Raw genomic sequence first — 13,525 nt, 5'->3', positions numbered from 1 at the left:
TTATTTAGTGTAGTACCCTTATTATCTCATTAAGCTTGGGGAATACAGACTTTGTTTTATAAGATAACCCTGGAATACTTGGATGATGTAAATCATGACTTGTTCATAAACTATAATAATAATTAAAGTTTTATAGATAAGAGTTTTCTGTTGCTTTCAAAGAGTATATATATACATTTTATTAGTATCAATTAGATTTATGGAAAATATTTGAAAAGTAAAAACAAAAATTGTGTCTTTGCTTATTAAGGAATATATCTTATATCACACAGTGGCGGATCCAGACATTTTAAAAAGGGGGGTTCCCAACCTAGAGTAAAAAGGGGGGGTCCAACTATAGGCTCCATTTTAAATGCATTGATTGTACAAAAAAAGGGGGGGGTTCCAGACCCCCCCCCCCTGGATGCCAATGTCACATGCAATATTTAGTAGGAAAAAAGTATATGTAAAAGAATCAATAAAATTTACTACTGCATGGTATTTTGTTTCTAATGCCAAACACAATAATATATGATTTTTCTTATATACATATATTTTTTAGATACATGATGTTGATTATCTCAGGGGACAAAATAAATGGTGTGTCCATGATCTTTAATATATAAAATAAAAAGAGTCCCTTTTTCTAATAGATTTTTTTTTACACTGGAACTTAATCACTTTTCATTGAAGGTGGACTTTTTTTTCTGAAATTACAAAAGTACTAAATCTTCTTCTTCTGTACTTAATTTTAAACCTTTTGGTGTATAATAAAGTCAGCATAATCCTGATTGAAGCTGGACAGCTATTGAAACTTTAGAACTTTGATCATTTATTAATGTTTTGTGTAACATGAAGTATCATGAAAGGAGGAAGTTGACTTTCCTTTTTTGTACATCAATAAAAATATTTGATGTTCTATATGTTATGGTTGTCTAATAATAAGGGAAAATATTTACATAAACCTCCCATTATTGAATCATGACATCATTACTTTATGTCTCTCTGTTGTCATGTTTACAATGTAAAATGGAATCAATTGATAAAACATTAAAGAAAAAAACCTGTATTATTTGGTACTTAACATCAGAGTTAGAAAGACATTGGATTTTTAATAGACCTAAAACTTGTAATTGTTTTATGTATTTCCTCTGAAATTGAGAACATTTCTGGAGAACAGTATGGTTACGAATTGTCAGGAAAACAGATGTTGTTTTTTTTTATGTATTTTAGCCTTATTTTACATATTTCCACTGTCAAGTACAGATATATCTTTAGTCATTGCACAATGTAATGCACAATATAAATGTTTATAATGTTGTCAGTTTGACCTCTGATGATATCTGTATTGTTACCTATAGTAAAAGTTGACAGAGAACCTCTTTAGAAGTCTAGTTGATGATGTATGAACATTGAGTCAGATGTAATTATATTTACCTATACCCTCATTAATTACCTGTACCTTACCTGGATTGTCAAATCTGCACATACCTAATGGATGTTACTGTCTACAGATAACGCCAAGGTTTCGTCATTCTGCATACTTAGGGGAAAAAATATAATACACCCGGTTGCAGTTGTTTTTTTGGAATTTTATATTTTAATGGAAATTTTTATTTTTCAAAACATTAGGAATATATTGTGACTTTTATTTTTTCTTGGATATATTATATGACTAGTTATAATTTATGTTTATATGAAGAAATTAGTGGTCATCCTCTCTCCGCAACATGACTAATTTGACCTGTGTAATAGTGGAAGATTTAAAATCAAATAAAAATTTAATTTACCGAATTTGCACATTCATTTGATACTGGTGGCTTAATATTTCTTTTCAAATTTATTGGTAGAGGAAAAGGACAAAATTATGATATAGGACATTCCTAAAATAGGCTTAGCAGTATTATCTCTGTATTATTATGTGAAGCTGGGAGTATTTTATCTCTCACTCTGGAATGTTACATCAGATTATTAATTAACAAAATATTGTTAATTGAACAATGCCACCTTAGAAAGAGTTAATGATAAAGGATTAATTACAAAGATATTATATTATTTGCATTAGAAACAGGTGTGGAAGTAGAAATCGTTGACAAAGTACCAAACTTTTCTGTGTTTTTAAGTGACATGTAGGATAATGTATGTTCCTATGGCCTATTTTTTTGTGAGAAATGAACCACATGATGCTAGATCTATGCATAGGAGATCACAAAATAAAAACCCTAAAAGCAGGTTAGTTTTCTTGTGTCTTTCATTCTGGCTAATAAACTTATTTTGACTTGAATAGTGATTTGCTGGTACTGAGTATATTGTTTGCTCTCATAATTTATTTTTTCTACTTTCATATTTAAAAAGACTTTTTTTTAAGTTCTTGAATGCACACTCTGTGGTCAGTCTCCTCCATAAATCTTACATGTTATCTATTGAATAAATAATGATTTGATAAATGTCAATTTAACTGCCTCTATGCAATGAAGCAGCAGTGTGTATTTATAAAGGCCTCACTTCGACAAACAGTCTTTGCCTAGGTGCTAAGTATGTGAACATTAGCTTACATTTCTGAGAGAACAATTTTCTTGTGTGGTGTCCATAAATCAATTAACATGTTACCCAAAACATGGTATAATTATAAATCTGATGAAATCCTCTTGTCATCTCATTTATCATTGAAGCCAGGACTATATATAAATGATGTGTTTGAAGGAATTTGGCATCTTAGAAACAAGGTAGTGCTCAATTGTATCTAGCGGGTTGTAGGATATATATAAAATTCTACCAAAATTATAAAAGTCAAAACTATGAGAGAGCCTTAGTTCATTCCTCACTGTCATTGCTAGGTTTTATCTTAGAAATTAATGTTTTAGTTTCCTTATAATTAAACATGATTTAAGTGATCTTTGTGTTCTTTGATAATTTGAACTTCAGAATTCCTTGTAAACAACAGACCGAGATGTAGATAATGGCATTGTATAATGATTTACAGGTTTCTCATAGAAAAATGTTATTCTCTGTCACATATGGCATCAACTGGTTCGACATGAGATGTCAAGACAGTTTCACAGAACCTTTTTTGTGAACATAACTTTGAGGTTTGCCTTGTGAAAAGTAGGATGATCAATGATTGAAGTTCTCATGGTTTAATTTTCAACCTTTATATTTCAGGCTTGAAGCTTTGATGGGACTAGACAGAAGTCATATACAAGATGAAACACTACGCCATGCCTCCTGGTATCAAGCAGGAATACCAAGGTAATATTGGACACATTACTTATTGTAGAATTAATAAAAGGAGACACCTCAATGAGACTACAAACCAACAATACAAAACAAGACATGTAGAAATTCAATAAGTTAACAGACAGGTGTATATGCAATATACATGTAGTAAAGAATAAGGCTCAAACTGAAGGCAGTGATAAACTGAGGGCATTTTAAAAATGCAGATAAGTGAGAACTATTGTTCAATGTTGTTGGCCTCAATGTATTTTGAATAGATAGATATGTCTACATGAAATTATCATTATAAATAGAAATAAAAAATGTACTTTGAGCCAAAAATTTGGGAAAGTCACAAGGATTAACAAAGGTTGAAGGGTTCTATAGAAAATTACAAAAAAACATTCTGCAAGATTAATTGTGTAGTAGAGATTGAATTGTCTTCAGATACATACAAACTAGAGTAATGTCAAAATCTAAGCCTTTCCTTTACTTTAATTCTAATAATTTAGTTGAGTTACTGAAAAAAACAAAAGTAGAAGGCATATGTCTGTGTCATTTTGGTCTCTTGTGGACAGTTGTCTCATTGGCAATCATACCACATCTTCTTTTTTATATGCATATCTTAGGGGGAATTATACTGTTGATTTATATCTTTGTTACTTTTATCTTTGAATAAGTGACCTCTAGAAAATTACATTACATTTATATGAATAATACAAACTCATCAGCTTTAGGGAGAAAATATGTATAACTTCTAGGTGGATGATCTAGAAGTTAATGTTTGAAGTTTAAGCGCCATTTTTGTCCAACAGTCAGAAACTTGAACTCACTGTCAATCATAAAGAAAACACATTATATTGGCCAGGGGAAAACATACAGTGACAAATAATGAAATAATATGAAGTAAAATTACCAAAAAATAGGATATGAAGAACGAAGATTGAATCAGGTTGTTCCAGACTGGTTACAGTAGTGTGGCACAGTGGGGAAATATTGGCAGTGCAATACACAAAACAAACTAAACACATTTCTATTTATTGTAACACAGACATATTGTATGAGTAAGTCCACTATAAAGCATAAAAAAATGAATTTGCAACGTTAAAATGTATGTAACACAGATATATTGTATGAGTAAGTCCACCATAAAAAAATGAATTTGCAACGTTAAAATGTATGTAACACAGATATATTGTATGAGTAAGTCCACCATAAAAAAATTAATTTGCAACGTTAAAATGTATGTAACACAGATATATTGTATGAGTAAGTCCACCATAAAAAAATGAATTTGCAACGTTAAAATGTATGTAACACAGATATATTGTATGAGTAAGTCCACCATAAAAAAATGAATTTGCAACGTTAAAATGTATGTAACACAGACATATTGTATGAGTAAGTCCACCATAAAAAAATGAATTTGCAACGTTAAAATGTAAGTAACACAGATATATTGTATGAGTAAGTCCACCATAAAAAAATTAATTTGCAACGTTAAAATGTATGTAACACAGATATATTGTATGAGTAAGTCCACCATAAAAAAAATGAATTTGCAACGTTAAAATGTATGTAACACAGATATATTGTATGAGTAAGTCCACCATAAAAAAATGAATTTGCAACGTTAAAATGTATGTAACACAGACATATTGTATGAGTAAGTCCACCATAAAAAAATGAATTTGCAACGTTAAAATGTATGTAACACAGATATATTGTATGAGTAAGTCCACCATAAAAAAATTAATTTGCAACGTTAAAATGTATGTAACACAGATATATTGTATGAGTAAGTCCACCATAAAAAAAATGAATTTGCAACGTTAAAATGTATGTAACACAGATATATTGTATGAGTAAGTCCACCATAAAAAAATGAATTTGCAACGTTAAAATGTATGTAACACAGACATATTGTATGAGTAAGTCCACCATAAAAAAATGAATTTGCAACGTTAAAATGTATGTAACACAGATATATTGTATGAGTAAGTCCACCATAAAAAAATTAATTTGCAACGTTAAAATGTATGTAACACAGATATATTGTATGAGTAAGTCCACCATAAAAAAAATGAATTTGCAACGTTAAAATGTATGTAACACAGATATATTGTATGAGTAAGTCCACCATAAAAAAATGAATTTGCAACGTTAAAATGTATGTAACACAGATATATTGTATGAGTAAGTCCACCATAAAAAAATGAATTTGCAACGTTAAAATGTATGTAACACAGATATATTGTATGAGTAAGTCCACCATAAAAAAATGAATTTGCAACGTTAAAATGTATGTAACACAGATATATTGTATGAGTAAGTCCACCATAAAAAAATGAATTTGCAACGTTAAAATGTATGTAACACAGATATATTGTATGAGTAAGTCCACCATAAAAAAATGAATTTGCAACGTTAAAATGTATGTAACACAGATATATTGTATGAGTAAGTCCACCATAAAAAAATGAATTTGCAACGTTAAAATGTATGTAACACAGACATATTGTATGAGTAAGTCCACCATAAAAAAATGAATTTGCAACATTAAAATGTATGTAACACAGACATATTGTATGAGTAAGTCCACCATAAAAAAATGAATTTGCAACGTTAAAATGTATGTAACACAGATATATTGTATGAGTAAGTCCACCATAAAAAAATGAATTTGCAACGTTAAAATGTATGTAACACAGACATATTGTATGAGTAAGTCCACCATAAAAAAAATGAATTTGCAACGTTAAAATGATCATTGACAGTCAACTATGTATACTCTGACAGATGTTTATTGTTTTAAATGAGAACTTTACTAGGGCACTCCTCTGAATAGCATGACAAGGGAATTTAATTTTTAAAGTAATACCAGGCATGCTGTTCATTGTGACAGGTTTTGAAGAAGAGATTCTAAGAGAGGCCATCTTAGAAGAGGACTAGTTTGTATCTATATTTTATTATTTTGTAGAGAAATTGCCTTAGAGATACTACAGCAAGAAGATATTGGTTCTTTCATAGTACGTGATAGTACGACACATCCAGGATGTTACGCTCTGTCGGTCAGAGTACCTAAATACGACAACCCAACAGGCATTTCACATTATCTTATACTAAAAACACAGAGAGGGGTCAAATTAAAAGTAAGTACCAGACCTTGCAGTCATAAAACTTTCGAGCATGATTTTTGTACTCCGACTTGAAAATCAATCTAATTGCTGGATTTCATGTTTCGAGGATGATTATTGTGCTCCGAGCACTGAGCAAAGTTTTATGCCTTCAAGGCCAGGAGTAATTTGCTCCATAGATAGTCACAAATAATTGTATGACACCATTGTGTCCACTTTTAAAGATCGAGAGAATCTTCGTTTTGTTATACTTTGTTGGCAATCATGGTGGCATAACCCATGACTTCCCATAGAATAATAAACAAAATCAACAATAGGGGCCAGATGACTAACAATCCATCTTAAGGTGATACCTAACACTACAGGGAGATAACTCTGTAAAGTCAGCTAAACATTTCAAATACATTGTGTTGTACAAGGAATATTAAGCTGCTCAATAATCAAAATTGGTGTTTGTCAAATTGCTATACAACCAGTATAATTTTTCTGATAAAATGGTTGGTTCAAAATTTTTGTATTTTTGTTAAAGTATCAAAGTAAATACTTTGACAAAATTTTATGAAAATTAAACGTGTCAAATTAATTTTAACGAAAGTGTTGGGTATCACCTTAAATGGAGCATTGTCTCATTGGCACTCATACCACGTACATTTTCTTATATCTATAAAGAGAAATGAATAAAGCATCGAAAATGTTGCTTCTGCAATAGAATATGATATTCTCTTAACCTTAAACTATTGTAAAAAAAAACCAATAACTACATTGAAACATATTATATTTCATTAATATTTAAAATGAAAGGAACAAAACTCTATATAAGTTGATATGAAATTACAAACAAGCAATTCGGTGTTTTTTTTTTATAGATGATATGAAAGTTATGACACCTTCCCAGAAAAACATTTATGACAGATGGCAATTTATAACCTGATTGCATTCCAATAAGATATAACCACACATTGTGAATGATAACCATCTATTGTTAGGTAAAACAGGAAATTTCCTGATGTGTTTCTATAATTATAACATCGTAAAAATTCCCTATTTGAACTAAAAATAGATATCTTATGTTTAGGTTAGCTGTAACCTTAACTTTTACTTTTCTTAAATAAATAAATCTTGAAATTTCATGTTTTAACTGATTATTTCTTTATAAAGATTTTGACCAAATGACCCTCCCTAACTTATACAAAACTATGGCACTGGCCTGTTGTGTATGGAACAACTTATCAAATATTCAGTAAAACTGCTTGTAGGTTTGTCACCATGGAAATAAAAGATTTGTATCTTCTATGTTGTTACCTGCAAGGTGCTATATTGAATATGGATATTGATTTATGTTGCTATTCAATCATACTAAACGAATAATTTGTTAAAAATTCAGCTTATTTCATTCTTTGGGGGTTGGCTAGACCTGAAGGTCTTGTTATTCCTACCACAGACAAGATTATTTAATAAATGGAGATTAAATTAAAATGATTACATGTTAAGATATCAAAGGAAAGATAATTTGAACATCATGACTCAAAAGATGTGGTTGCGATTTTGTTATTAAAAATCCGAACAATAAAAAAAATTTACAGATATTGATATATATTTAAATATATGAAAATTTTATACCTTTTATTCAGTATAAATACAAAATAAGAAATGTGGTATGATTGCCAATAAGACAACTATCCACCTCAGTTCAACTGAACTTGATAGAAGTGTTAGGCCTTCAACAATGAGAAAAACATATTGTAAAATCAGCTATAAAAGACCAAGACATGAAATACTGTAGATTCGTTATTATTCGTTAATAACCAATTTTTGTGGATTTCATACGTACAGATGAACACTGAAATTATATGTTAAATGAATAACAAAAGTTCATTAAGCTTGTTTATATAGGATTTCGGTAAAACCTTTAAATTTCATTTCCATGAATAGGTAAGTTTTCCTGAATCAACAAAAATTGGTATGCACTAAAAAAAAGATCCTCAGTATTTGAAAAATTCAACTGAGAATGCTAGATTTATAACAAAACAATTTATGAAAAACAAATAAAACAGGCATGCATCAACAACAACCACTGAACTAGAGGCTCCGGACTTGGGGCAAGCACATACATAATATGAGAACTATTTGACCCAAACAAATCAGAAAAGATTTATAGAGTAGTGTTATATATTATTATTTATTTTTTCAGGGTTTAGACAAAGAATGGCCAGATTTGTTAGCTCTAGTCACCAATCTTTTGCAGTATTATATATTATGATTTATTTTTCAGGGTTTAGATAAAGAATGGCCAGATTTGTTAGCTCTAGTCACCAATCTTTAGCAGTATTATATATTATGATTTATTTTTCAGGGTTTAGATAAAGAATGGCCAGATTTGTTAGCTCTAGTCACACATCATACAGTCATGCCTGAAATGTTACCATGTACTTTAAGGCTGCCGCATAAATCTAAAAATCCAACGTATAAAGACAATGATAAAGATGAGAAAGACGAAGATCCAGACTATCAGAGATTATCTGACTTTACATCAATGATGGAAGCTCTTAAAAAATGAGTATTTAACATCCATTTGTGCTATTGTTGAATGTAGTCCTTGCTTCAGTGTACAAACCAAATATGTGCATTCATTCCTGTACTGGTATCTACTGATACACAATTTCAATGGAAAAAAGCAATCAAAAATAATACCAGTCATGTGTTGTTAGTGTTATGCTTGTCTGAGGACTGAACAGATCACCGAAAAATTTATGTGTATGCTTAAACATGTGTAAGGTTTGGAGGTAGAAGTTTTATGTTCGTTAACCTTTCATCATAGATAACAGATACAGCTACAGCAAGGAACATCTCGGAGGTAAAACTGAAGCATCATGCCGAAAGCACAGACCATTAACAGCAAAGTCATAAAGAAAAAAACTACAGCAATATTCTGTCATATCTAAGATTATTTTGTTATTGTCAATACTAAAATCTTTTGGCAGAATTTGGCATTTATATTTTTGCAAATTTCATCTTTAATATATGTACTGTACTGTATTACAGAGTTAGATGAACTATTCTGAAAGGTCACATTATATATTTGCAAAGTCATAATGAAACTACTGTGGTAAATTGAAAATCCATTCATTATAGTCACAATATAGTGCTTGTCTTGTTGTACAATGTAAAATATTTACAAACATACATGTATTATACTCATTGATGTATACATAAGTGTAAAATCCATTGGATTAAAAAAAAAATACAAACATGAGACAATGTTTATTTGGTGTGAGTGTAATAGTTGAACTCCTAGTCAAATAGTAACCACCTCATTCAATAGAAATTCTCTTTTCTTTTTGAAGAATAGGGTATATTTGTAACATGATAAGAATGGAACTAAAATATATATACTACATTCAGCTAGTACTGTTTTAAATTGAGCAATTTTCAACCAGAAAAAAAGAGAAAAATGTTACATTGTTTTGTATTCTGTGATATGATTGGCTAGATATCTATAATTCTGACCAATCATATGGTTGGTTGTTTGTGTTATGACAATGTGATTTATTGTAATCCACTGAATCAGTTTTTAATCAGATTACAAATGATGTGCCAAGTGGATAGGTGTGGTTTTATGTGATATAAGTGTACATATGTTATATATATATATATATATATTAACGAGTTGTAGGAATACAATGTTTAAGATAAGTTGCAATCTTGGTAATAAATTTGTGTTAGAGTTGAACATGGTTAATTCCTGTTTAAGATTACTATAGTCTTACCATACCATTATTGAAAAGTCATTCTTCATAATTTGTTTAACTAACAAAAAAAAGGTATGGAATTTGGAATGAACATTTCAAATTGCTACTGTTGCAAATTACTACACAAAAAGATAAGTGAAAATTATTTTTATTTCGGGATTGATGATATTAATTGCAGCAGATGCTCATTTCGACTCAACTTTTGTCTACATGTATGTTGAGATTTTTAAATGAAAAAATTTCACTTTTAAAAAGTTTTTTTTTTAAATATGGACTAAGGGAGGAAACTCAGACTTATAGATAAAATTCAAGTAAATACTATGATGGTTTAATTTCACAAGCCTTTACTTATAAGGTACAATAATTGAAAAAGGTCTCCAAATTATCATTAAAGGTTGTCTTTTTTACTCAAAACAGTTTTATTGTCAACAAAATATACCAGGTTGTACATATGTATAGTTGTGTATAACTAAGTTATTATTTATATAAAAATGTAATGTTATGGCTTCCTGAAAGTGATAATAAAGAATTGTCACACCAGAAATCCTAGTCATGTTTTAAATGCTGTGAAAAATTGGTTGTTAATTGAATTTTATTCAAATGAGCATGCTGCATAATACTAAACGCAGATTTTACATACTGAGGCATACTTGGGACTAAATGTAAAACTTTCTTTAAATATAGAGTAAATATTAAATTTTACTTTTCTATAAATTTATGAAAGTAGATATATCTTTCCATCTATAGATACAAACCATCCTGTATTTGACTCAAAGTTATATTACCAATAATGGTTCATTTAATTTCAAATAAAATATATTATTCTTCATTTGACTGATATTAAATGAAACTTTTATATAATTTTTGTAATATCCTAACCATAAATGAACCAAAACTTTTGAATTTTGATTTAATTGCACCATCAAATACATAACACATAGGAGAAAGGGTATTATGTAGAAATAAAACTGCTCATATAGAAAGTTATTTTTGTTTTTCGTATTTCTTAAAAAAGAAATAAAGTTTGATAATAAAGCTGACTGCATCCAATTGTAAGTGAGTTATGTCAATGTGTATCATTTGTTGTTAAATATTTGACAGATGTGTGCCTGAAATAAATATTTAAATTAACAAACCAATTTTTTTCTTTATTTTTCCAGTAGAAATTGCTTTAAATAATAAGTACTATAAGAAAAGTACCTAATTTTAGCATAAAAGGATTGTTTTTAATCTATGACATATCATGAATTTTCTTTTCATTTTTTTGATAGAAAATGCTACATTTTAAGAATCATTATAACTATGAATTTTAAAAGTTAAAAAATATTTTTAATGGTTTTACTTCCAAATACTACTGTGGATTCATTTTTTTTTATGGGTATTAATTTTTTGTGGATTTCTTAAACCTTTCATATTCCTGGATATTTAATTTAGGGGTTTTTCCAGCCTATTCAAAATATGTTATTTGTTGAACCTTTTTTTTTGTTGAAAAAGTAGAATTTGTGGTTCTTCTGTATCCACCAAACCCACTAAAACTGTTATCCAATGAAAAAAATGAATCCACATTATATATACAAGACAAGTAACTTCAACATTTTCCAGAGGTAGTGTTGAGTTAAGCTTTTGTAATTATTTATCTTCAATATGCATTGTTATACTTCTATTCTACTATCTAGTAAGTTATTGTTTTGTTTGTTGAAAAGAGAATTCAACTTAAAAAGTTTTAAGTATTATCAACAAGTCATCTTGCCTGAATAAAAATTTCATGAATTATCTTTCTTTGTTTACATTTTCCAAGCCAAAGTTTATTTCAATGAATGATTTTAATTTACCTACTTCAGTATTTATTTGAACTATTAAGCCCAGAATTTCCTGCAAGTTGGACAAGATACAAATTATTTACATTATTTCAAAAGGGCTTACTCATCGGATTGATACAAAGTAACAAAAAAACATTGACCAAACACAGACTGAATTAGGCAGATAGATATATACATCCCTAAAAAAACACAAAGTGCATATATGAGCAGTTACTGAAAGTTAGGCCAAAGCCAATAACAACGTATAAAAAGTTCATGTATCTATGCCTATATGACTACTACTGTTCCATGTCTCTGTGTCTACACTTTTGTTATATAATGCTTGATGTAAGTCACATCACATCTAGGTTGGATCCTTCCTTAAGAGGTTTGGTTTGCCTTTGTAATAAACAAATACTGAACACATACAAATCACATAAAACTAAATACAATGATTTATTGAGGCTGTTGTCTGCTCTATGGTCAGGTTGTTGTCTCTTTAACGCAGTCCTCATTTTCATTCTCAGTTTTATTTGAGAAACAGAATAATCTCTTATTAGATTTCATCCTGATTGTTGACCAGCAGTCTAATGTGTTCAAATGTTTGGTGTAGTATTATTCAATGGTTCTTTGTTCTATCAATAGATATGATTCTTCTAGATTCTTCAATTGACTGGCTTGGATTTTCATGCAAAATATCAAATACACAAGTATATTCTTAAGTCCTATTCTTGTCATCACAACTCTTATGAAACCACAGGTTAGAATTTCCTCAAACTATCAAGATGATAAGGACCTACTATATAGATATGCATATCAACAGGAAAATTTGATTTTTTTTCTCTTATTATGCCCTTTTGTACTACCAATTTTTTACTTATGTTATATACTACTGCAAACTTTGAAGATTATAACAAACTATGTAGATTAACATATGGACAGATAATTAATTTTTTCTATTTCGTTTGTAGAAGTTATGCCCCTTTTATGTCAAAATTTTGGTCTAAATATTTCAACAGACTGTCAATGTAACCTCCTTGAAACCACAAAACAGAATTGCCAAAAAAATTGTAGACAATAAGAATAGAATATGTAGATATGCATATGCACAACACATTATTATCAGTTAACTTTTTTAGGAGTTATGCCCCTTTGAACTTAAATTATCGAATTGAAAATACTACTGCAACAGTTGGTCATCGCAACTTCTCTGATATTGCACAACAGAATTTCCTAAATCTTTTATGAATAATAAGGCCTTAATACGAAGATCTACTCATCCACAAGAAAAAAATATTATCAGTTGACTTTTGGGGGAGGTATGAGTCTTTGAATGTAGGAATCTATTAATATTTTGTTTGCCCACTGACACTGTACCAGTGGGGTATGTGAGCATGATCATAAACTTTAAGGTTCTTAAATTAGTTTTTTAACGACAAAGTAGAAGGGGTCTAAAGGTTTGCACTCCTTCGGTCTGTCAGTGGGACATCAGTTTTCCATACTTCCCGTAATGGTTGAGGATATTTATTTGATATTTGATGTATTGTTAACCTGACCTTATTCTTCGTCATGCTTGAAGATATTGAATGGATAGATAGTAAATAATTTTACCATAACAAGTAACAGATCAAATTCAAAAGTTTTT

At 29.4% G+C, this 13,525-nt stretch overlaps 1 protein-coding gene across 2 annotated transcripts in view; it reads left to right on the top strand.

Moving 5' to 3' along the window:
• The window catches only part of LOC134692964 (uncharacterized), an 85,102-nt gene extending 73,246 nt beyond the window's left edge, over window positions 1-11,856 (top strand). For both annotated transcript variants that reach the window (XM_063553633.1, XM_063553632.1), the window contains 3 exons: window positions 3,142-3,228; window positions 6,176-6,347; window positions 8,686-11,856. In XM_063553633.1, the coding sequence (XP_063409703.1) occupies window positions 3,142-3,228; window positions 6,176-6,347; window positions 8,686-8,889 (463 nt within the window). In that variant the 3' untranslated portion in view covers window positions 8,890-11,856. The remainder of the gene's footprint in view (window positions 1-3,141; window positions 3,229-6,175; window positions 6,348-8,685) is intronic.
• Window positions 11,857-13,525: the final 1,669 nt, after the last annotated feature.

Source organism: Mytilus trossulus, chromosome 12, assembly GCF_036588685.1.
Source record: "Mytilus trossulus isolate FHL-02 chromosome 12, PNRI_Mtr1.1.1.hap1, whole genome shotgun sequence".
Classification (NCBI taxonomy): domain Eukaryota; kingdom Metazoa; phylum Mollusca; class Bivalvia; order Mytilida; family Mytilidae; genus Mytilus; species Mytilus trossulus.
The sequence above is the reverse complement of the archived record's forward strand: the minus strand, read 5'-3'. Positions and strand labels throughout refer to the sequence as shown.